The sequence below is a fragment of the Salmo salar genome, chromosome 15 (genome assembly GCF_965601325.2).
Source record: "Salmo salar chromosome 15, fSalSal1, whole genome shotgun sequence".
NCBI lineage: Eukaryota > Metazoa > Chordata > Actinopteri > Salmoniformes > Salmonidae > Salmo > Salmo salar.
This window is the reverse complement of record NC_138305.1, coordinates 46,971,951-46,998,132: the sequence shown is the minus strand read 5'-3', so window position 1 is coordinate 46,998,132 and position 26,182 is coordinate 46,971,951. Positions and strand designations below refer to the sequence as shown.

The 26,182-nt window shown below is 41.3% G+C and overlaps 1 protein-coding gene across 4 annotated transcripts; it reads right to left on the bottom strand.

Moving 5' to 3' along the window:
- Positions 1-203: 203 nt before the first annotated feature.
- Positions 204-25,477, bottom strand: LOC106571459 (adhesion G-protein coupled receptor F3). 4 transcript variants are annotated; one of them, XM_014144596.3, is made up of 18 exons: positions 25,342-25,477; positions 7,649-7,709; positions 7,158-7,170; positions 6,805-6,933; positions 6,545-6,697; positions 6,250-6,314; positions 6,040-6,098; positions 5,776-5,897; positions 5,167-5,394; positions 4,755-4,976; positions 4,416-4,556; positions 4,010-4,206; positions 3,546-3,716; positions 2,143-3,465; positions 1,994-2,035; positions 1,835-1,870; positions 1,081-1,157; positions 204-867 (listed from the first exon to the last, which is right to left on the bottom strand). In XM_014144596.3, exons 1-17 carry the CDS (start codon positions 25,362-25,364, stop codon positions 1,092-1,094), a joined length of 3,051 nt encoding a protein of 1,016 aa, XP_014000071.1. In that variant the 5' UTR covers positions 25,365-25,477; the 3' UTR covers positions 204-867; positions 1,081-1,091. The 4 variants fall into 4 exon arrangements, 3 of the variants coding, with proteins under 3 accessions (XP_014000071.1, XP_082817957.1, XP_045551712.1); XR_006759185.2 differs by having other exon boundaries at positions 1,081-1,870; XM_082961831.1 differs by lacking the exon at positions 25,342-25,477 and adding exons at positions 9,599-9,719; positions 20,294-20,422 and having other exon boundaries at positions 204-1,870.
- Positions 25,478-26,182: the final 705 nt, after the last annotated feature.

Here is a 26,182-nt window from a genome sequence, read left to right as displayed (position 1 = left end):
TAAAGGCAGCGTTTCCGCGGTTGCAGAGACTGCATGTCAGCTCAATCAGAAATTACCTTAACATTTTTATGTGGATCTTCCACGATACTTTATCGAAATGGATTGAATCCAGCCATAGGTTTCTCATTCTATTAAATAATGCATTTGCTGTACAGCCACAAATGATACTCCTATATTCCTAACAATAAATTGGTGGCAGCGGGTTAAGATTAAACAAACAATTAGGCCGTGATTCATTAAAAGGCACATTGTCTACAAGTGCACAGCACTTGAAGGGCATTTTCAAGGTAATTTCTGCTTGAGCCGATATCTGCAGTGTTTACCGTGAATGCAATCTTTGCAAATGTTGGGGAAATAGCCTTTAAAAGGCACTTTGTCAGTATGCAATGTGTTTGTCTACAACATGCCTCTGATTGAATCCTGGCCTTCCTTTATTACAATAACTTTGATTGACACATTTCATCTACAGTCATAAATAATGCAAGTACAGGACAACTCAATAAATTAAATCATTAGTAATATTAACCAAATGCCATTGACCAACACCACAGTAATATTATGACATCTCTTCAGACATCATAGTATGCTACTGTATTGTTTGTTGAATTAAGTTTACAGGAAATCACAAAGATGTGTTTAGCAATTGATTCATGTCTAGGAGTTCAAATATGAATATGACACTTGATAGGTAATTGACATAATATAATGAAATCATGATAAGACCTGTCTAAACACCACCTAAACCACAGCCATCCCTGTCTTTGAGGAACCAACCAGGTGGATGTTTCTGTCTGGATGAGTGTAGTGGCAGACATATGGGTTGGTCCTGATCCAGTATATAGCTTGATCCAGTATATAGCTAGTTTTCTGAGGCAGAAAACATATGATGAGTACAGTGTCTTTCAATCCCCAATCGTGCAGACCCTTAAAGTGTGCAGGCTTTTGTTACAGCCCAGTACTAGCATGCCTGATTTAACTAATTAAGGGCTCCAGGGGTTAAGAGTTAGGTGTTAACTGAATTATGGAAATTACACGTGTTTAGCAGCAGACATGCTTGTCTTGTATCAAGACTGTACAAACCTTGATGTTCATCAATTATTTGAAGTGGACTTTGTCAGGTTTTTTATACTCTCACTTTTCCCTTTGGTAGTAAGTGCCTGGTGAGAGAGGTGGGCAGATTTATATCTGTGCTTTCAGTAACACATGACATTATGTTGCTTTTCTGTGTAGTAACACTGTAATTACACTGGCATTACAATATTGATACATAGTGCTTTATTTTGCTTTGCTTTCTAATTACAAAGGAGTAGAACTGGGCGTTTTTTGTTAATTAACAGTCTTTATAAATTGGGTGGTTCGAGCCCTGAATGCTGATTGGCTGACAGCCGTGGTATATCAGACTGTATACCACGGGTATGACAAAACATTTATTTTTACTGCTCTAATTAAATTGGTAACCAGTTTATAATAGCAATAAGGCACCTCTGGGGTTTGTGATATATGGCCAATATACCACGGCTACGGGCAGTGTCCAGGCATTCCGCGTTGCGCCTCGCCTAAGAACAGCACTTAGCCATGGTATATTGGCCATATACCACACCTCCTCGGGCCTTATTGCTTAAGTATTCCATTTGTGTAAAACCATCCACTTCCATTACTATGTCATTACAAGACAACTACCATAGTACTATGGAAGTACAATGTTGTAACTAGCGTAGTTATAGCATTCCTACACAGGTATAAGAGCAACTTGAAGAAAGATTTAACCACATTTCACTGCTCTATAATTGAAAGGAAAGAAAACAAAAGCAGGAAAAAAAAGAGCAGAACTCACCCCAGCCAAGAAAAGTTTCAAGACCTCATCTCTCACCTGGTATTAACATGACAAAGAAGGAGTAGTAGTAAGGGTACATAATATCTATACAGTTAGTATACATTATTCACTATTGTAACACTATTAAATTATATAAGATCTTTAAGGATGGACAAATACCCTTTTCTCTGCAAAACATCCAGTCAGCAAAATGAAGAGGCCCTGAAAAACATCACACATTGAATACAATGGTAAAAACTAATTACAGCTAATTTCACTCAATAGTTTCAGACAGGAATATCTGTAATGGAAAATGGATGAAAACATACCTGAAAGGAGTTTATGATGGTGAAAGCATAACGCATCACCACACCCATTGGTGCTTTGATATCAGTGAGCAGCACAAAGAATCCCAAAGCCCATGTTACCCCAAAGACTGGCGTTAAAAAGACCATCACTTTCATGATGCTTTTGGCTGCCTCTTTCTCATCGGCTTTACTCCCATCAGAGACAGTGGACTTTAGGAGTGTCATGATGACAACAGCCATGGAGAAGAGATTCAACAAAACAATCGTCCCGACGGGCAGAAGAAATGCGTGAATGGACCCCTTCAGAAGTCCCTCGTAAGTGAGCCAGCAGGTTTCCGTGTTGTGGTAGGGTTTCCCTGTGTATTTGTAGTACACATAGGTTGCTGACACTATCACTGTGGGACAGATGTAGCCGAGGATGGTAGACAGGAGCAGATATACACTCTTCCTCAGCGGGTGGAAGATGAAGATGAGCTGGTGTAGTAGCATGATGCTGAGGCATAGCATCCAGCAGAACATAGCCAGGAAGAAGAACTGCTTGGTCACGGTCAGGATGAGGCACCAAGTAGAAGTTTTGATGCTGGAGAAGCAGGCGGCCAGGAAACTGCAGTCAGCCAGTAACAGGCACAGAGAGATGTTGACCAAGGCCGTGTGGCGGAAGTGCGAGAGGTTGGACTTGACGACGGCCGACCACACCAGCGCCTCGATGATGAGGAAGATGAGAAGGGAGCAGATGGACACGCCGAGGCCCACGTAGGTGATCTCATCCTGAAAGAGCAGGGTCACCGGGATCTTTGACATCAGCACTGAGAAGGAGGTCAGGTGGGTGCACTCGCAATAGCTTCTATTGTTGACCCTTTTCTTCCACTTGCAGCCTTCTTCAGACCATTCGTTCAATGTGGTGTTCCAGAACACACAGAGGATGTTGGAGTCTTGAGCCATCGACTGGTTGATGGGAAAGTCCAATTGGATGTCTATTTTGGAGTCATTGCTGCTTTGCAGTGTGACTGACACCACAATGTCAGGGAAGTTATAGCCTGGGAAATTTGAATTGTTTAATTTGTCAGCTAGGTTTTTTACTCCCACAGTTTTCACTATTCCCGAGGACAGGGCCAATTTGACCTCTACACCAAACACAATGTCATTGCAAGATGTGCTGTTTTGAACATTGCAGAGTTTGAGTTGTATATTTGGGGTGTCATTTCCGTCACTGGTATTCATTTTGATGTTATTCACCAGACCCTCGACAGACAAGAGGTATTTTGAGGACATGTCGTATTCAAGGGCTTTGTTGGCTGCCTTCCAAGAGTTATTCAACATGTTGCTTGCTGCATCAAGAAATGTCTGAAAAATAAATATACATTTATGTTTCTGTATGAGATATATTGTACACGACTGTATAACTCGTTTGGGGTATGGCTCACATCTAAAATGGAGTTATCCAGGGTGATGGTTTCTGATGCTCTCGACATGATATCCAGAACATTGATGGATGCACTCAGATCAGCAGCTGAGTCAGCAACCATGCTCTTCTTCAAATCAGAAAATATTTGAATAGCAACCTGCAGAGTGGCCCCAAGTCCCTCTTTAAAATTCTGTGATGTAAAAACAAACATGGAATAGTAACTTTTTTTCCTATACCAACACATTCTACAGGCCCAGAGTAATTCAACGCAAGTCACACATCATTCCAGTGGCTGGATGTGTAGTAGAAGAATGTGAGATATCATATGACCAACCCGTGAGTAGTGTTGTCATATTACTAAATGGCAGGAATGCAAGCACTTTTACAGAAAATGTAGGCATTCACCAAAACATTACCAATGTTCCATATCAACTTTACAGTATACGAGTTGTGTGAGTGCAGAATGTGAAAGGCCATACTCACTGCTGCTGCATTGACAACTTTGTTTAGCTCCTCATTAACACAGTTATCCAGCACACTCATCCATTCAGGCCCCTTGCATGTCCGCTCTTTGTACCCCACTCTATTCACCTCACATTTTCGGATGGTAACAGTTACACCTTTTGGGGTTTTTGGCCAAACATTATTTTCTTCAGGACAAGCCTGGTTCTTGTCCTGAGCTGAATATAAACAGCAGTAAAGAGTATTAATAGGAATTAAGCCTCCACTTCATTGAGTAAACTTATTTCATCTTCTTCATCCCTTCTGGATGTAAGGGGACTTTAACAAATCACTTAAGAAACACATTTGAGGGATAGTAATTAACTGGTATAGCTTTTCTTCTTTTTTTTTTTTTTTACTTTTATGGAGTCATACAATCTGAACATACCATATATCACTGGGATAGTTATGTTTGCACTCTTGATCTCATTCATCTGGTTTATAAAGTTGACGATGACAACATGGGGTGAGCTTGATGGACTGCAATTTAGAGATATCGTTGTGGTGGAGGCTATCCCCGCTGGTTGTACTAGAATAGAATGTGGTCACACTTTATTTGGATAGTGAAGATTTTCCATCTGTAGATGCTCTACAGATGGTCATACTATCAACAAACTATCTGTTGATAAGCAACTGCTTATTTTTTATCAAGTTACTGCAACTTTTGAGCACAAACATAAATAAGGTGATACATAGTTCAAGACACAAGACTAAGAGTTCCTGGTACCTGGTGGAGGTGGGAGATTATTTTGGTATGACCAAGTGACCGTATATTGCTCTGTGCTGTTATCGATGGTTGCGGTGACTGTCACAGGAGGCGCTGCATCTTGGCATTCTACAGTCAGTGGGTCAATCGTCATGGTGATCTTATCTGGTAGCAGGGCTACCTTCAACTCTGCAGAGGCTGTGTGCACAATGGACCCTTTGGAAAATCCACACTTATAAATCCCTTCAGAAGCATTTAAATGAGGGATAAAATAGTTAATCATCACTCAAAAAGCAATATACATTATCATCAGTAGGCCTATTTCAGCATCGAACAAAATGAGATGCTATATTTACAATGACTTCATAAACATGAAATAGAATCCTACACCCTCGACTTATATTGGCAAGCATCATAGGTCTCTCAGACTCACCTGCCCAGTTCCCTGACAACTTTATAATTTGGACTGTGGTACAATTGGGTGACGTTTCATTGGGGAATGAGACGGTTATGCTGCTTCCAGTGTTCAGATCAAATGTCTTATTTCCTTTTAACAGGTTCCAGTTCCAAGAGCCGTTTGTTTTCTCTTCAAATCTGCAGTTTAGCATCGGTTTTGAGAAGAATTTCACTGTGTCCATTGGATACTGAATGCTCACGAGTCCTGTGGAAAAGCAAAAACATACAGTATCAATGCAATAAACAATACAATACATCCTTACACGCTTTACATAATTATTTCCAACATAACATCATCTATTTCATACCATAATCCTTGCCACATATCTCAATATGAAACTGGTCTCTGCACTTGTTTGTATGGTCCGGCGAAGGTCATCATAGTACCAAAAGCTTAACTCTGAAACTGCAACTGATTGGAGTGTGCAGAGACTCCATTTAAAAAAAAGATATATATACTGTATATAATATTTCCTCTTGTGACTTATCTGAGCCTAATGCCTGGGTGTTTTTGGCAGATCTACTCATGGTCTTAATATCACTACGTGAAATGACTGTACTGTAATGGAAAGGGCAGGGCATTTACCTGATGTTTCAACAGCTATTTTGCCAACAGTAGGTTCCAGGTCAGATATTATTTTTGCAAGTGTATCAGTCAGAAAAATGACACTGAGATCCACTTTGAAATCAATAATTTGGCCATCATCCCTTATGTGTCAGTATTGAGTTGCCAATGGGTGAAAGGGAGACAAAAACAGAAATTGATGTTGCACCTTTGGGGAGAAAAACAAGCACTCTGCCAAATATTAAGCAATGAGTAAATACATCTAATACATTTAGATTTCATTACCTCGGTCCAGACACATTGAGGCACCCAAACCCATGTAATTGTTTAAAACCATCTGTAAGCTGAGAGAAAAAGGAAATGTTATCATCAATATTATATATACTGTGTGTTCAGGTGTCACTTTAACTCATTATACATGTTAATCATTTTTATCAAAACCAAAACTACTATTTCAGCGAATTTGAATTCCTTAAAATAAAAATAAAAATGTACCTGTTTTTTGATAGTATCAGTTTCATTAATTGTTAATTTCACTTGGACTGTTCCATTAAAGCGAACTATGTCAAAAAAACAAAACAATTATAATAGAGTAGAATGTACAGTAACACTGCAACAATAACAATAACTACATTAATAATAGCAGTGGATGACAATTAGTAGAAACAACAGCAACAATGATACAATGAAGAAGGAATCATAACAATACTTTTTTAATAATATCAACTAGGGCTAGGCTATTGATCATATAGAAGAATGATAGTAGAAACAACAGTATCAGCAATAGTACCTTTCACTTTGGGTATGCAGAGGGCTGGGTAGTGAGAAATATTTGCGTTACAATATGAGTCATTGCAACAGTGGAAATTGCCACACACGTCGTTACTCCAGATGTACGCTGATGAACAGTTACATGTAGAAGCATTCCCGACAATTTTACATTCTACAAAGAAACACACATTATCAACCGGGCTATGGATGAAACACTGATAGAGGAGCATTTTTTTAAACACTATGAAACCATATTTGGTAGAAATAGTGATACTGTACCTGCTGTTAGTTCAAGCAGTCCAATAGTCATTGTTATATTAGGTGTTGTTATTTGCTTGATTGCTGATAGAGCACCAGATACGTTGAACGTAGCATTGCTTTCTATCATGAACTCAGCCATGTAGGTATCTAAAACGATCAGTGACATAAAGGAAACATTTTGGCAAATAGGCATGAGAGCCTGTTCGACTTCCGATTTAAATGATAAGAGGAGAGGGTCTTCAAGTGTGCATCTGCTTGTGTGAGTTACTTAGTAATTTCACCTTTCCTCATGTATTCCCTTTATGGTTCTTTTCATAGAGTAAGCTGCTTGGTTTGTTATGTATTCAGACATAAATTTATAAATAACTCACCCACTGCTAAGGCCTGTGTCAATGAAGAGAGGGACACATTATATTTCATCACTAAAGGAACATTATAAACTGGCTGATTTGAGCCCTGAATGCTGATTGGCTGACAGCCATAGTATATCAGACCGTATGACAAAACATTTATTTTTACTACTCTAATTATGTTGGTAACCAGTTTATAATAGCAATAAGGCACCTCAGGGGTTTGTGATATATGGCCAATATACCATGTCTAAGGGCTGTGTCCAGGCACTCCGCGTTGTGTTGTGGATAAGAACAGCCCTTAGACATGGTATATTGGCCATATACCACACCCCCTCTGACCACTAGAATTAATCTGTGAGATAATATACATTAATTAGGCTACTTCCATTTCTCTATAACATGTTTTGTTTTTATCTGTGCTATACTTGATTTACTTGGCTAACATCCATGGCTCCTGTGTAAATTGTCTTACCGGCTCATTTCAAATACCATTACAATGTACTGCTTACCTGGTTGTAGTGGAATACCACACCAATGAAAAGTATTACAGCTCTGGCCCACATCGTTTGTCTGATGGAAGTAAAGAAGATGGACACTGCTTCAATAATTTGGACACATTACTTAATTACAATGTTTGGCTCTTCGAGTGAAACAAAAAGTGAAGACATTAACATACATTTTCTGATAGTCAATACCCATTGTTGTTATATTTGTCTCATTTGAGTCTGTGTCTATTTGTTGCTTTTATTATTTTATTCAGATGTTATTATCCATCTCTGGGAATGTATTTCCTTTTCTTTTTTTATATTTCCCTCTGAGGTAGCTACTTAAATAACAAATACACTTCATAACCATTATTAACCTCTTATCTCATGTGCTCCTTTCCCTGAAGTACACAAAGTCATAATTTAACTAGACAAACTTTCCTTTGCATTACTTTGCATTTTCCCCGTAACACAAACATAGCAGGCAGTGAGCTTGTCCTGCTGAACTGCTGATGGTGCACTGAATGGCTCTTGTCAATCTCTCTGATCAATAAACAAAACTTAGAACAATGCACGTACTATGTACACTGTTCTGTATGTCCTCTCAATCATTTACATGTCGGAAGAGTCCCTTCAGAAAGTATTCAAACCCCTTGACTTTTTCCACATTTTGTTGTGTTACAGCCTGAATTCAAAATGGAATAAATATAATTTTTTCTCATCCATCTACACACAATACCCCATAATGACAAAGTTAAAGTTTTTCTAAAATTTTGCAAATGTATTGAAAATGAAATACAGAAATATCTAATTGACATAAGTATTCACACCTCTGAGTCAATACATTTCTTTCTGGATAAGTCTCTAAGAGTTTTGCACACCTGGATCATACATTATTATAAAAAAATAGCTTTGACAGCCATTTTGAAGTCTTGCCATAGATTTTCAAGACGATTTAAGTCAAAACTCTAACTAGGCCACTCAGGAACATTCAATGTCGTCTTGGTAAGCAACTCAAGTGTAAATTTGGCCTTGTGTTTTAGGTTATTGTCCTGCTGAAAGGTGAATTTCTCTCCCAATGTCTGTTGGAAAGCAGATTGAATTAGGTTGTCGCTACGATTTTGCATGTGATTAGCTTTATTCAGTTTATTTTTATTTTTTGCTGTTTTACTTTAATGCCTTGTTGCAAACAGGAGGCATGTTTTGGAATAGTTTTATTCTGTACAGGCTTCCTTCTTTCACTCTATCATTTAGGTTAGTATTGTGGAGTAACGACAATGTTGTTGATCCATCCTCAGTTTTCTCCCGTCCCAGCCATTAAACTCTGCAACGGTTTTAAAGTCACCCGTTGGCCTCATGGTGAAATCCCTGAACGGTTTCCTTTGTCTCCGGCAACTGAATTAGGAAGGACGCCTGTATCTTTGTAGTGACTGGGTGTATTGATACACCATCCAAAGTGTAATAACTTAATAACTTCACCACAATGTCTGCTTTTTTTTCATTTTGTTTTTACTCATCTACCAGTAGGTGCCCTTATTTGCGAGGCATTGGATAACCTCCCTGGTCTTTGTGGTTGAATTTGTGTTTGAAATACAATGCTCGACTGAGGGACCTTGTAGATCATTTCATGTGTGGGGTACAGAGATGAGGTAGTCATTCAAAAATCATGTTAAACACTACGTATGTTTGCGCACAGAGTGAGTCCATGCAACTTATTATGTGACTTGTTAAGTAGTGATGGGTCGTTCGTGAACGAGTCGGCTCTAAGAGTGAATGTTGGGAGCCGGCTCGCATATCAGAAGAGCCAAATCAATTTATAAAATTATACAAAAATTAAGATGTGAATAATCAAAAGATTTGAATGAATAGAATTAACTAATTCAAAGAACGAAAAAATAAATAAAATAATATAGGCCTAAATGCTCAAGCGCACAGACATTCGTTCTGACTGTCTGCTCAGACTAACAGCCTCACCTGTTGTTCCTGTCAATCAGACAAGCAGTGTCAACCAATGAACCAAAGATGCGTGAGGGAGGGACGAGCCAACTCACTCACAGTCACACACTTAGCAGCCGAGGAGAGAGAGGAAGGACAGCTGTGAAAACAACAGCTGGAAAATGAGTCGGAAGCACAGTAGCATTTGGATGCATTTTAATAATGTAGACAATGTTAGAGCACAGTGTAGAATTTGCCAAAACAAAATCTCATATAAAGCCGGTTCTATGTGTGACAGGTTAAAGGAAATACTCATAGCCTGTTATACATTAAAAAGTATTAGTAAGTTCATAGTATGTGAGGATCTTAAAACATCTAAGGTTAAAAAGATCATGCATTCTGTATTAGTTGATAGAGATTGATAACATTCATAATTGTGTTAAAGTTAAAATCCATCAAGCGTAAAAAAGGTAAGAATTGTAAAAGGAATGTGTAAACGTTATATTGATTACTTTATTTTGTGGTGCCTAATTGAAGGGGAAAAGTGTTAATCTGTGATCTACTAAATGCTCTTTAATCTATGAGCCTGAGATCAATTGCTCTGGTCTCCACCCAAGTTCGCGGGGAAATCACGGTCTTTTCCTCATTACAGTAAAAGTTCTCACTGAGGAAATAATTCCGTATCACTCTCGTGATTATTTCTCCCCTTTTTCAGGGGCGTAACATTTTTGGAGGCTCCGCTGAGATTGCTGCTCAGATGTCCAGTTTCCACATCCTGGTCGCTGAATTCCGAGCCAGCTAAATCTCCACATAACAACTCAGGCAGGCTGCAGTGAGGAAAGTGTTGCTGTTCGAGGGGAGCTGGAAGTTGGTGGTTAAGTACGTGTCAGCTGAGGCCATTGATCGACCATCAGAGACAGTAAGGACCATCTATTTCAGAGTCAACTCCTGCACAGTAAAAGTTCCTCCTGTTCTGTCAACATGACGACCGCCTTGGAAGAACTACAGGAAGAGGTAGTAGGAGAATTGCACACCCTGACTAAAGACAAGTTACTAGAGATATGTGATTTCCTTGACATCTCAGGCGAACAGAGAAGAGATGTTCAAGATAAATCCCGCATATCATTGATGACTCACATTATGAGGTTCCTTGAAAGAGAGGAAGCTGCAGAGTTAGAAGATGGCGGCATGTCGGAATTGTTGCTACTTAAAGACAAAATGACAGAGACGATCAGTGGCATAGATAACAAAACAGGGCAAACTGACCATGATATTGAAACAGCCGGAACACATCACAGAATAGAGGAACTGAGAACTGCAACCCCACAACAAGGGGTGGGAACTGAGCAGATTACTGCAGCCAAAGCCAGTGATTCTCTGCGTCAGCCCCAACCCCATGCTAATCTTCAGGTGAGCGTGCCGCTCTCACCCAGTGCACAGCCCAGCTCATACTGGCGCAAAGAGTTTAACATTTCTGGTCAGATAGGTGAACCGGGCCAGAAAGATAAACTGATTTTTTCCAGCCTTGCCCATCAGATCGAGAATGGACTTAACAGAGGCTATCCTGAGGTAGAAATAGTACACGCAGTAGTCAGGGCTATTTCTCCAGGCTCACAGCTACGCAGCTACTTGGAGGGTAAACCCCAGCTAACTCTTCCCACACTTAGATGTATCCTGCGTTCCCACTTCCAAGAGAAGAGTGCAACAGAGCTTTACAAACAGCTAGCTTCAGAAGCACAGCATAGCAAGGAGACCCCTCAAAGCTTCCTGATGCGCGTCATAGATTTGAGGCAGAAAGTACTGTTTGCATCCCAGGAGTCAGAATCAGGGCTTAAGTATGACCCTGCTCTAGTCCAGCGCATGTGTTTACACACAGTCCTTACAGGTCTCCAGAGTGACAGTATCAGGATAGACATGCAGCCTCTCCTGCTAGATAGCGAAACATCAGATGAGGTTTTGCTAGAGAAGCTTAACATTGCTTGTGCTAATGAGATAGAAAGACGAAACAAAAGGCGGTTTAATTCCCCACAGCCTGCTACAACGGTAAGTGTAGTCCAGTTAGAAGATACGCCATCTGCAAAGTGCCCTGTGAAGGAAGCCAAAGCTAAGATACCCGCAGAACTGTTAACAGAGTTAGCTGAACTTAAGACAGGTGTAGCTTCTCTAAAAGGTCTCAGTGCAGAGATTGCTCAGATTAAGGAGACATTACAGCAGCCTATGTTTCAGTCACCGCCTTGTGTCTATGCCCCACCTCCAGTTAGGAGGTCAGATAGGGACCCCCAGCCACCTGTTTCCCATCAGCAGTATTACAGCAACTACAGTCAGCCCCAAGCACCTGACTCTGCTCAGCATCGATATGCACCTAACCTGTATACCAACCGCTCTGCTCAAGCTCCAAGGAGGTGTTTTGTCTGCCAGCAGGCCAGAACAGATGCACGCTGCACACACTGCTTCCGATGTGGGAGTGGAGAACATTTTCAAGCTGGATGTAAAATCCGGGGGAGTCAGACCATCAAGAGAGGCCCCTTTAAACGGGGAAGGGTTACCGCTGAGGGACGAGTGTTAACCGTAGCTACCAAAAAGTCCCAGAAATGTGCAAATTGTGCCCGAGAAGATTCATTTGAGAACCTGAAACAATGTTCATCATGTAAAGAGACACTGTACTGTTCCAAAGTATGTCAAAACCAACATTGGACTAAACATAGGGAAAAATGCACTCACCTGAAAATTGACTCTACCAGGGAAAGGTTTTCCTGCACAGAGGAAAATGCCCACTCTTTACCATCCCTAGCTCAAGGTTGCCACCCCCGTAAGGTCACCTCGCTAGTCGGCAGACAGTGCCTTATTGAGTGTCACCTGAATCGCCACCACCTCCAAGCTCTATGGGACACAGGCTCTCAGGTATCGGTCATTGATGAACGATGGAAAGACAAATCTCTCCCAAACGCAAGGCTGAGAGATGTTTCAGAAATCCTGGACTCACCTGATGGTCTAAGGTTGACTGCAGCAAATGGGACTGAAATGCCGTACCTGGGATGGATTGAAACAACTTTTCGGCTAGCCTCTGAAACTGACCAAACAAAGGAACTGATCATCCCAGTGCTGGTAATGAAAGGCTGTCACCTATCTCATCCCATCATAGGTTTCAATGTTATCGAGCACATCCTGACAATGACCGACAAGACTAAACAATACAGTACAGTAAAAACAGCTTTCCCAAGCCTCAAAAGAAACAAGGTGAGAGTTTTATACAGGCTGTTAGCGCAGAACAGACAGATGAATATGCAGTGAAAACCAAGAAAGAGAAGGTTGCTGTACCAAAACACAGTAGCATTCAGATTGAGTGCCGTGTAGCTTCCCAGCCTTTCAAAGAGGACATGACAATGCTTTTCCAGCCAGACCTGAACCCGCAGTGGCCAGACGACCTTGAGTTCTTTGACACACTAGTCAGAGTCAGGAAAGGTGTTTTTCCAGTTATCATGCTTGATGTCTCTAACCCCACTGACCACGACATTGCCCTGCTAGGACGCACAATAATCGGTACAGTACAAACCATTATGACTGTGTTACCTGCCCAGGTCTTTGAAAAAACTGTCACCCCAGCCACGTGAATCACACAAGCGTTCAAACCCCATGTACTGCTACTGAACAGTGGGATCCACCAGTAGGTTTAAATCACCTAACCGAAGAGCAGAGAGAAGTTGTTAGGCAAATGCTTAGAGAAGAGTGTCACTCCTTCTCCAGATCAGACAATGACATTGGCTGTATTGAACGATTGAAAATGACTATTTCTCTAAAGGACTCTGAACCAGTCAAGCGCACATACATGTCAGTGCCCAGGCAACTGTATCAGGAGATGAAGGGTTATCTTTATGACCTCATAGCCCAGGGCTGGGTTAGGAAGTCAAACTCTTCATATTCTTCACCTGTCGTGTGCGTTCGGAAGAAGGACGGGACCCTCCGGTTGTGTATAGATTACAGAGACCTGAACAGAAAGACACATCCCGACCGCCAGCCTATCCCTCGGGTCCAAGACATCATGGACAGTTTAGGTGGTAATTCCTTGTTCTCCCTTTTAGATCAGGGAAAAGCGTATCACCAGGGGTTCATCTCTGAAGAAAGCAGACCACTGACAGCATTTGTGACCCCATGGGGACTCTATGAGTGGATACGTATGCCATTCGGCCTCATGAACGCTCCTGCAGCTTTTCAGCGGTGTATGGAGGAGTGTTTGGAAGGGCTCCGGGATAACATCTGCATTCCTTATCTGGACGACACGCTAGTTTTCAGTAAAACATTCGACAGCCATGTGAATGATGTGCGAAAAGTTTTGCAGCGTCTCAGAGAGTATGGCATTAAACTCAAACCAAGTAAGTGTGATCTCTTTAAACCCCAGGTCCGTTATTTGTGCAGAATAGTGTCTGCAGAGGGCAGCCGAGTTGACCCAGCTGATTTTGAAGCAGTAAGAGCATTGAAAGAAATCAGACCAGAGACTGTGGGCCAGCTCAGAAAAATGCTTGGTTTACTCACTTACTACAGACAGTACATCAAAGACTTTTCTAGGAGGGCCAGCTGCCTGTATGACCTCCTGAAAGCAGATTCAGAGAAATTACCTCACCACCCACGGAAAACAAAAACAAAGAAAGCAAGTCATGTGGTGCCCTCAAACAAGCCAATCCTGTGGACTGACCAGCATCAACAGGCACTTGAACAGCTGATTGAGTGTTTGCTTCACCCACCAGTCTTAGGGTTCCCTGATTTCACTCAGCCATTTGTTGTACACACTGATGCGTCACACCAAGGCTTGGGAGCAGTTCTTTATCAAAAGCAAGATGGGAAGCTTAGGGTCATTGCTTATGGCTCTCGAACCTTAACAGCAGCTGAGAAGAACTATCACTACCACTCGGGCAAGCTAGAATTTCTAGCTCTAAAATGGGCAATCACTGATAAGTTCCGTGATTATTTGTACTATGCTCCGACCTTCACTGTATACAGCGATAACAACCCGCTCAGCTACATTCTGTCTACGGCAAAACTGAACGCAACCACTTCCAGGTGGGTTGCAGAATTGGCTGATTTCCACTTTACAATAAAGTACAGGCCAGGCAAAGAGAACGGTGATGCAGATGCTTTGTCAAGGATGCCACTGGATGTAGAGTCACTGATGGAAGAATGTTCTGAGGAGCTTCCACCAGACACCATTGCCGCCACGATACAAGCAGTTGAGGTACAGAAAGAGGCTGTTGTACATTGGTCACTTTCAGCTGCATCTATGTCAGTATCAGCTGAAGGTGAGACAACCACTGCAACAATCAGCTCGATCCCAAAAGATGGGATAAGAGAAGCACAAGAATCTGATCCGGTCATCCGTCCTGTGCTCAATTTCAAACTGTCTGGTTCCAAACCGCCAGTTAAAGAGCAAAAGGAATGCAGTCCAAAGACAAAATGCCTATTCAGGGAATGGGACAAATTGACAATAGACAGTGATGGCATTCTGTACAGAATCACTACAGCCCGCAAGCAGTTAGTTCTACCAGAGCAGTACAAAGGTAAAGTAATGGAAGAGTTGCACAATAACATGGGACACCAAGGTACTGACCGCACTGTATCACTAGTACGTGACCGCTTCTTCTGGCCATATATGCAAGCTGACATCGAGCACTATGTGACTAAAACTTGTAGCTGTGTCAAGCAGAAAAAGCCAGCCCATGAAACAAGAGCTCCTCTGACAAACATTGTGACGACACAGCCATTTGAACTGGTATGTATAGACTTCCTTCATCTCGACAGATGCAAAGGGGGATATGAGAACATCCTCGTGATTGTTGATCATTTTACACGTTTCACTCAAGCCTACGCCACCACATCAAAGTCAGGTAAAACTGCTGCAAATCTCATCTTCAATGACTTTGCCCTGAAGTTCGGGTTCCCGTCCCGCATCCACCATGACCAAGGGGGAGAATTTGAAAATCAGTTGTTCCATCAATTAAAGAAACTCAGTGGCATGGCGGGGTCCAGAACAACACCCTATCACCCGATGGGGAACGGTCAAGTGGAACGCATGAACAGAACAGTGTTGCAAATGTTAAAGACACTAACTGAGACACAAAAGTCAAACTGGAAGGAGTCTCTGAACAAACTGGTTTATGCCTATAACTGCACCCGTTGCGAAGTGACTGGCTATTCACCATTTTATCTTCTGTTTGGGAGATCACCCAGGCTTCCAGTTGATATGCTCTTTGGATTGTCCACAGAGGCAGGTTCCAGTAACCAGCGAGACTACGTGGAGAACTGGAAACGAGGGATGGAAGAAGCATACGCCATTGCAAATGAAAATGCTCAGAAAGCCGCTGAAAGAAGTAAGAAGTACTATGACACTAAAGTTAGGAGTTCAGTGCTACAGCCTGGCGAGCGAGTTCTGATTAAAAACCTGATACCAAGAGGAGGACCAGGAAAACTCCGTCACTATTGGGAAGATACAATTCACACAGTAGTGAGACAAATGGGTTCAGACCTGCCGATTTATGAATTGAGACCAGAAAAGGGTAGGGGACGCTCCAGGGTCCTGTACAGAAACCTGCTCATGTCCTGTGACCACTTACCTTTTGAGACACAACCAGAAATGACCAAAGATGACAAAAGTCAGAAAAAAAGGAGACATCAGCCTGAATCAGAGCCTCTAGATTCTGATGAAGACAGCGGGGATGAATATGACCTTCATCATGAGCCGCTACAGGTTCCCACATCTCCTACAGTACCCGAGGAGAGGGATGCTGAACCAGCAAGAGAGTGGGAACACAGGCCCCCACCAGTGAAACAGACAGTTGTAGTGCCAGTACCTGATACGCAACCAGCACAGCCTCTGGTTGAAAAGCGGCTGGAGGAGACAACAACAGTTAAAGACCTGCCTGCTGAGGAGATGAACTTGCCTGCTGAAAATGTGCCTGATGATCGTCCACCAAGTGCCTTTCCTTCATTAACTGCTGCTGCTGAACCTGAGGAACCAGCCTACCAGCTGCCACAAAGAGAGAGACACCCTCCAAGACGTATCACCTATGATCAGCTTGGTATCCCTTCCTGCTACAGTATCCAGCCACAGTTGTTCCCTGTCTACTCTGCACCAGGAATGGTTCCATGGCTGCCATCACTACAGCAATGTTACTTTCAGCCACCTTACATGTATGGGCTTCAGCAAACATGAGGCTACAGAGTTGACATGTTTGACCATGGACTACTGACTGATTTCACAGACTGTCACAAGAGACAATTTGCAGACTATGCATAATGATCATTAAAATTGATGGACTGTTGATCAATAGTATGAGAAAAGACTGCTTATGGACTGTTTATACAGCTGGTCAACAGATGTGGACTGTGAAAATAACTTGTTAGTTATATTTGAACTGTGACCCTTGACCTCTGCTCAAGTACTACCTTACAGAAGAGTATTTCCTAGGTCCAATGCAGACAGACTGTTGAAGAAGATGATGTTGATAATGTTGGGACAACATTTATTTTGTCGGGGAGAGTGTGACAGATTAAAGGAAATACTCATAGCCTGTTATACATTAAAAAGTATTAGTAAGTTCATAGTATGTGAGGATCTTAAAACATCTAAGGTTAAAAAGATCATGCATTCTGTATTAGTTGATAGAGATTGATAACATTCATAATTGTGTTAAAGTTAAAATCCATCAAGCGTACAAAAGGTAAGAATTGTAAAAGGAATGTGTAAACGTTATATTGATTACTTTATTTTGTGGTGCCTAATTGAAGGGGAAAAGTGTTAATCTGTGATCTACTAAATGCTCCTTAATCTATGAGCCTGAGATCGATTGCTCTGGTCTCCACCCAAGTTCGCGGGGAAATCGCGGTCTTTTCCTCATTACAGTAAAAGTTCTCACTGAGGAAATAATACCGTATCACTCTCGTGATTATTTCTCCCCTTTTTCAGGGGCGTAACATATGCACAACCTACACCGGCATATGCGAACTGTGCACCCAACTGTGAAGCTAGCTGTAGCGGAGCTTCGAGAAACTAGCGGGCCTGCTAGTGATAGTGGTGGAGCCAGCACTTGTATCCACTCAGTCAAGTAGGCCTACTCCGCAATCCACAGCAACACGGTCTTCTATTGACCCGTTTATGCCAAAGTCTATGTCTGTAGCAAAACAAGGCCAAATTGATATTACATTGGCTAAAATGACTGCCACCGATTTCCAGCCATTTTCGATCGTGGAGGACAGAGGTTTTAGAAATTATAGCAATAGTCTAAATCCAATGTACACAATTCCAAGCAGGAAAACAGTTTCAAAATCACTTATTCCACAACTGTACGAGAGCACACAGGCTTCAGAGCGGGAAAGAGTCCAAAAAGCTACTGCGGTTTGCCTTACCACTGTCTGCTGGACATCAAAGGTAACCACTTCTTACATGTCAGTTACATGTTACTTCATTGAAGATGTCCAGCTGTCTTCTGGACTACCTTGAGTTCAGTGACAGACACACCTCAGGGAACTTGGCAGAGGAACTGTTGAGAGTGGCCAGAGAATAGCAAGTAGATGGAAAAGTGGGCTGTTGTGTTAGCGACAGTGTAGCCAGGGGCGAAAATCTGACATCAACTTTGGAGGGGACAATTACATTAAATTTTCTCAAGAGAAATTCTTGAGGGGGACACCAAAAGTAGTGCTGTAACACATAGCCTACGTTGTAATATGTTAAATGTATATTGAGGAACCATACTTACTACTACTGGATAATTGATAGGTACAGTAGTTAACAGAAGGGTTGTCCCAACTTGTTCAAATGTTTAAATCATCATAATACTACTACTAATAATAGTTATAGCAGTGTTCCTTATCAGTCCAGTATGTCTGCAGGTATTTGTATTTACAACCAGCAATACCAAGAAAAGCCAGTAGGTGGCAATGGTACTGTACACTGTATGGGTGCAGTTTTCGTAAATACAATGAACATGGTGTGATCTCGTCTAAAATAATCTCCATTGAGTAACATCACAAAGTTGTTCTCCGTATTGAATTGACCTTTTAATTTTACTTTTTCTGATACATTTATAAAGTCATTAAATATGTGCCACTGGCCTGAGTCTACTACAATAGCTTTACAAGAACAAAAAAGCTAAAAATAAGTACAGTTCTAAAAGCAAAATAACTACTTCAATGAATAACCCAAATAAATCAACCAAAATATCCTTCAGTCTGTGTCTCAACTCTTCAAACAGCAGCTATGGACAAGTATGTCACACAAAGTATGACATTTTAAATAAAATAACATGAAATAAATAATTAGTAAGTGTACTGTCATGTACTAAAGCCTCCTGAGGACCTCTGCTGCCTCTCCACTGCTGCTACAGGGGTATTTGTTGTGAAAGAGAGGGATCTGCACTGAAAGAGAATCTATGTTTAGCTCTGGGTACTGATCTAGAGACTCATCCAACTCCCCCGTGAGAAGCGCTCTTTCCAACTTTTGCAGGACGTTTAGACTGTCCTGGTCAGAACGGTCGCCAAACTGAACCTCCACACCATCCAACACAAAAAAATTCTGCCCTATAGTGATCCACTGCTTTGCCAGCAAATCGTCTTGAGTAGGTCTCAATGGATTCAATAGAGTCAATCAATGTTGTTGCTTTCTCATACAGTGCAAGGTAGCTTTCGTCATTTCTCTTGCCCCTAATAGATGACCGCACACACTCGACTGCAGCCTGCATACCAGAGACAGTCTGAGTTTTCTTCTGCAGTGAAATGTTTAGACATTCAAGCTCTCCAAGAACAGCAGAGGCAAGTGTGAGGCCCAACACAGTCTTGCCTTTGCTGAAGTGCTCGAATAAGCCACTGGCGGTTGAAGCTGTCTTGGATGCAGTTGTTGCCATCTCCTCTAGGCTGCTTAGTACCCGCTCATACTGCCCTAGCACAGCTCTAATAGCAGTATTCCGCACAGTCCACCTCGTTGGACATAGGGGTTTCAGGGTGGTCAGATTTGTATCTTTGGACGTGGCAATTGATTCAAACATGCTCTTAAACTTTCCTGACTGGCCATAGAGGACACCTAACTGATGGACCCAAGAAAGGGAATCCCGGATCAGTGGGGAGGCTGTGCAGCCAGCCTGTGTAATCAGATTACACAGTGTGCTCCACAATGCACATAGAGGGCTAATGGCTGCTGCCTCCTCACAATTGCCTGTGCACCTGTGTATTTTCCTGCCATGTTTAGAGTCACCATCGTAGCTCTGCCCACGTAAGCCAGACATGGGCAAATTGAGCCTCAACAACACATCAGTTGCCACTTTTGCAATGCCCTCGCCTGTTGTCTCCGACACCCTGTATAGCCCAATAAACTCCTTGTGAGGGACAAGGTCATGGTCAACATAACGCAGGCAGACACTCTCCTGTTCAGCACCAGAGACATCTTGAGTACCATCAACAATTACTGAAAATTGTACAATCGGAAGAGACCTAATCTCAGCTGCAATGCCTTGAATGACTGTATTGGCCATGATGTTCAGAATTTCATTCTGTACTCCTAACTACCGGTACCCAAAACTACACAATTAATCAAAACAGCAATACCATTGCCTTAAACAAATCTTAGTTCAGTCACCAGTTTAAGTTGAGAGTGGGGGTATCTATGGCATTTTCCAATTATGTCCCTATTTTACAAGATAACAAAAAAATTAGAACCTTTCATAATGTTGCCAAACAAAGACTCAACAAACTTACCTGAGACTCCCTGTCTCTGCCAGTCTGTCCCTGCATATCTGTCCCCAACTCTGCTGTCTGTGTGCCATCTGTTGCCTGCTCTGCCTAATGACATCAATGTGAAACATTTCTATTAGCATTTCACTTCTTTCTTATTAACATTTTATCAACTAGTCTTTGAGATATTAGGCTACTAGGGTTCTTACTTTGCGTTTTGGTGTACTGAATAATACTCTGATGTCCGTCTTTTTTCTTTTTTCTGCCATTTTTCTACCTGGCTGGCTACACACACACACAGTGTGTAGGTTATTTACAGTAGGAGATGGGCTTCTATCATCTTATCTTCTATCATTCTATATGGACTTCGATCTAAAAGGTAGCTAGCAAATGTGAAACGGATTAAAATGACAAGAGTTGACAGCTGTATGAGTTCACCATTTACACAACATATGCTGCAACCTTTTGTAATTTTAATAGTTTGTTTCATATTGGCTGGCTTCCAACAATAGCTGAATTTGCAAAGCTAGTGAGCGCCAATTCCGTTTCAGTGGTGTTTGCTATAATCTTTGTTACCCGAGTTAAATAAAGTTGAAATAAAATAAATAAAAGTTCCCTTGCGACAATTTAGCTTTTGCAACGAGACCATTAAATATATTTAAGACCATTGTCTTAAAATTAGAACCTGTTCAGTTTGGATTTCAGTTTATCGCTAACCTTATCACAGGGACTTTGAAGCACTAACTTACATCATCTGCATGCTGATTTCGGAATAAATTGACGATAGCAAAGATTCCATCTTTGACGAGGCCACATAAATGGAATAGGTACTAGCTAGCTTAATAGTTAATATTTGCGCGCTACCTCTGCATATTCAGCTAGTGTGTGTGCGCGATTGACTGGCTAACCTCACGTCAGTTACGTTCATTGAGTGCCTTTCAGACAGTAGATACGACCTCTCTGTTACGGAGCAAGCTAAGGAACTGGCAGTGGATCAAACCATTGTGAGGCAAAGGGTAGGGGTGTCGCAATCTTTTGAAACTTAAAAACGCGCTATTAAGTGTCTATAATCAGCACAATTGCTTTCATTGCGTATTATTAATATTATTTAAATTACATAGTTATGTTTCAGTGATATATTGGGGGGGACAAATCATATTTTTCCCAGGATGGGGGGGTCGTGTCCCCCCCGTCCCCCCCGGGATTTCCACCCCTGAGTGTAGCTAACATAACCAAAGCCATGAAAATGTTCAAATGGACCCATCATCCATGTATTGCCCACACAATCAACCTGATTGTAAGAGATGCTCTGAAGGTGATGAAGCACACTGTGGACAAAGTGAAAGCAGCTGTGGAATATATCCACAGGAGCACAGTAGGTGCTGAAAAACTAAAGTCTACACAACGCCAGATGGGGATGCCTGAGCTGAGGCCTAAACAAGACTGCACTACAAAGTGAAATTCAACATTTTATATGTTGAAACGGTTTCTTGAGTCAAAGGATGCCATCATCTCTACCCTGACCATTGTCAATGCACCTGTTGATGCTCTGACCCAAGAGGAATGGGAGGTGATGGAGGAGGTGTGCAGAGTCCTGGAACCCTTTGAGCTGTGGAGATCAGTGGAGAGAGGTACAGTAAGCAGTTATTACTACATCATTATTTAATCCAGTAATTATATATGTATATGAATTGTAGATGAGAATGTAGTATCAGTAGACAAAACATGAACCTGAACTAATAAGTTACTGTTCTCTCTTTTCAGCTATGTGACAGCCTCAAAAATGATACTCCTGTGTAAGGGTCTGCAGCGAATCACAGCCAGCCGACCGAGGAGGGGAGCAAATGTAACCACAGGACATGTGATAGAGTTGATGGACACCCTATGTTCATCAACGGACAGAAAGTTCCACAGAACGGAATATAATCATGTACTATCAGAAACCGCTGCACTTGACCACAGGTTTAAGAAGTTAGCCTTCAGTGATGCCAGAGCGATTGATGAGGCTCTTCAAAGAATAACCTCAGCAGCATGGAGGGACAGCTCCAGCAGTCAGCTGGCTCAGGCACAGGGGCAATAGGAAGAAGAAGGATCAGATGGAGCAGAAGCACCAGCAGTAGTACCACAAACATCTGCTGCTTGGATGCTGTTTGACGAGAAAGCAACTGGGGATGCAGCACGCAGGAATCCCTCAGCAGATGCCATAATGGAGGTTCGATGAGCTGGTGGAAGAACAAGGCCTCTGTCTACCCACGGCTTACTAAAGTCATGACAGGGAGGCTCTGCATAGTGGCCACATTCGTTCCCTCTGAGAGGGTCTTCTCGAAAACGGGACAAATAATTACTGAGAGAAGAAACCGCATCAGCCCCTCTAAAGTGAAGCAGCTTTTTGGTGAGCTGAGCCGAACGTGCCGACTCACTGAAAAGAGCCGGAATGCCCATCACTATGGTTAAGCACATTTTTACTCATGAACTTATATAGGCATGCCATAGCAAGCTATGACATTATGGAGTATTGTGTGTAGGCCAGTGACATAAAATCTCAATTTAATACTCAACAAAATGTGGAAAAAGTCAAGGGGTTTGAATACTTTCTGAAGGCAATGTTGATATTGATAAAAACAATTCTAAAAATGTAACTGCAATGAAGCATGCTGGGAAATATAGTGATGGAGTAGTTTTGGTTCAACTCTGGTTATTGACACCTACTGTCACGTCCTGGCCAGTATAAGGTTAATTGTTTTTGTAGTTTGGTCAGGACGTGGCAGAGGGTATTTGTTTTATGTGGTTCGGGGTGGTGTGTTTGTGTAAAGGGTGTTTGATTTAGTATTTCCGGGTTTTTGGTTGATGGTCTATGTGTTTGTATTCTATGGTTAGTCTAGTGTGTGTATTTCTATGTTTGGTTAATTGGGGTTGGGACTCTCAGTTGAAGGCAGGTGTTGTCTATCTGCCTTTGATTGAGAGTCCCATATATTAGGGTGTGTTTGTGTGTGTGATTTGTGGGTGATTGTTCTGTGTTAGCCTTGTGCCTTGCAGACTGTCAGTGAATCGTTCGTTTTCTTGTTTGTTGTTTTGTATTCATTTTGAAGTGAATAAATGTTCAAAATGAACAATCACATACCTGCTGCGTTTTGGTCTACCTTTTCCGACGATGATTTCGTTATATCGTCAGAAGACGAAGAAATCCCTGACACCTACACTGGGGGTTATTGTACTTCTTTACAGTGTTAATTTAACTGATATGAAAGGGACACATCTGCAGGCTTCCATATATTTCAAGAAACTTTTAGAATTCTGAAGAACCGTAGATGCCACGTCAAGTACCTCACACTTACCTCAAAGGTTCTTTATCGCGTAAGAGTTCTCCAAGGAACCTTAAGAGCTGAGGATGAATCATTAAAGAATTTTCATTTTTTTCCAGTGTAGAACGCCATGGCACACATAAATGCATATGGTTATTAACTAAAGATCCTCAACATTAAGGTAATTTAACAATGAAAAGGGTTAGCCTACACATTCAGCTGGATCTTACACGATCTTCCATGATACTTAAACCTATGGGATCGCACAATTACACAATAAAAACAAATTGTTCTATATAGTGCCAAATAAGGGTTATTTGGCTTGTAACCATAGCAGAACCCTTGTATATAAAGAACCATGCTCATAAGGTTCTAAATGGAACTTGCATGGTGCTATAAAGAATCCTTTTCTTTAAAAAAAATGTTCTACATAGCACCAAAAAAGGGTTCCGCGATGGTTACAACCCTTTTGGGGCTATATAGAACAATTTTTTTTATGGTTCATTATAGAACCTTTATGGAGGTTATAGGGGTTATAGAACCTTTATGGAGGTTCTCTATCTCAAAGGTTCTTTTAAGAACTATAACGTTTTTTATTCTGGTTTAATAGTCATATTATATTGTTAAAACACCATATGTTTCATTATTGTGTTCATTGTGTTAATTAACAAATTGAATCAGGTGTGTTAGCTCTGGAATGGCTAAGGAGAGAATTGAGAACTACTGACTTAGTCAAACATTCTGAATTGACACAAGTCTATACATTAGTCTTTCACAAGACACCATCACTGGACATATACTGTACAAAATGTAATAGCACAACGCAACAGATCAGATAAACTGGAATGAGTCTCACTCACGGTTGCACAAAAATAGCTATGAAAAACCACGCCTCAAATATTCTAATAAGCCACCCCTTCATTTTTATAATCACTGAAAGAGGATAGAACCCTTTTTTGAATTGCAAAGAACCATTGAGTCAGTATGGTTCCACATTCTTTATTACTGCAGATATAGATATTACTGCACGGTCAGAACTAGAAGCACAAGCATTTCACTACACTCGCATTTCGCTACACTCGCATTACCATCTGCTAACCATGTGTATGTGACCAATGAAATTTGATTTGATTTAGAACCGTCACCCTTCCTAGAGAACCCTTGTGGAACCCTACTTTTTTAGTGTGTACAAAACATCCTGGTGCGTTTAGAGGTTATCACAGCACAGAAAATGTAATTATGCCACTTTTATAAAGTAATGTATGGCCTCTCAATATGACATTAATTTGAGCATTAATGAGATGGTACACCAGGTAGTGTGAATAGAACAGAATACTATGCAGAAGCAGCCTGTATAAACAGGCTACATTATTCCAGACATATCTCTTTTCTGTCTATGGAAGCTCACTTTATTTAAAAAGAACTTGAGCAGAAATAAGTGTCTCAATTGAAAGCACTTTTTTAGGTCTTGGGTCTTGGAAATCTCCCCTAAAAGTGAACTATTTTTCAACATCAATACAATACAGCCATTTTGCTAGCCTAACTAATTATTGGTAACTACATTTTAAAAAATGTCACAATATTCAAAATGTTTCACTCACACAATAAAATGTTCTGTTTAAAGTTATTTTCAAACTACATATTGGCATACGTTTGAATAAGAATATACACGGCAAACACCAAGTATTAAGCAGTATGAATCATTTGTAAATGCAGTCCTTCATAGAAATTATGAAAGATAATATATTTTCAGGAAGAGGAGATACTGACCTTGACTTAAGAAATCTGCTCATAAACCTTGGTTTTACTTGTGAAACCAGTGATCAACAGGTGGGATGCAGTTTGTAATCCATGATCACCAGGATAGGGTAGACTGAACGGTCACAGTGAAAAAGCTTGAAAGCAGCAAAGGAGATGCGTCAGATGACTATAAGAAGCTGCTTTGACAGTGTTCCCTGCCATTTGCATGGCTGGTATCTCCCAATGCCATCTGAACTGGTCAACACGGGCCTTCAGGCCTTCAACTTTCCATCCACATTTGGCTACCAAATCCAGCTTTTTCATTCAGGAGGTAACAGACTATATCAATAGGACATTTTGCCTGGACATTACATGTAATTCCTATACATTTAATGATTATACATTCAATTGAGGAAAGACAGGTGGAACAGTGAGAGGCCCAATGTGTTTAGTTCTTTTATTACAAATATTTACCAGCTAGACATTACAGAACACAGTACTTGATGAGGCCTGACTGTATTGAGCCACAGTTACCTTGTAACTACTTCAATACTGGTTAATTAAGAGTCTTTTGACGCACCCATGTGTCAATCTAAGCAACGTAATACAAACATACCCACCACATCTGCCTGTCGGACTTCCGCATCTGCGGTGGAAGGTGGCTGAGCTACAGCGGTGTTTGTCAGACCATGAGACATCCAGAAAATCTAATGAAAACGTTTGTAGCGTCTGAACGTGACTCATCTGAAGTAGGTAAAGCTGATGTGCCAACTTCTGTCTGTAGTGTCCAAACCGTTGGGGCTAAAAATACTGTCATGACACAAAACCCACAAAATCTACCACACAAGGCAAAACATCCCATTACACCAAA

Excerpts from the sequence above, each read along its gene's own strand:
- LOC106571459 (XM_045695756.2), bottom strand. The coding sequence starts at position 25,364 with ATGAGCAGATTTCTTAAGTCAAG. Across the intron at positions 5,898-6,039 it reads CTCAATGTGTCTGGACCGAG|GGATGATGGCCAAATTATTG; the intron begins GTAATGAAATCT and ends CTGACACATAAG. Across the intron at positions 4,977-5,166 it reads GTTGTCAGGGAACTGGGCAG|GGATTTATAAGTGTGGATTT; the intron begins GTGAGTCTGAGA and ends ATGCTTCTGAAG.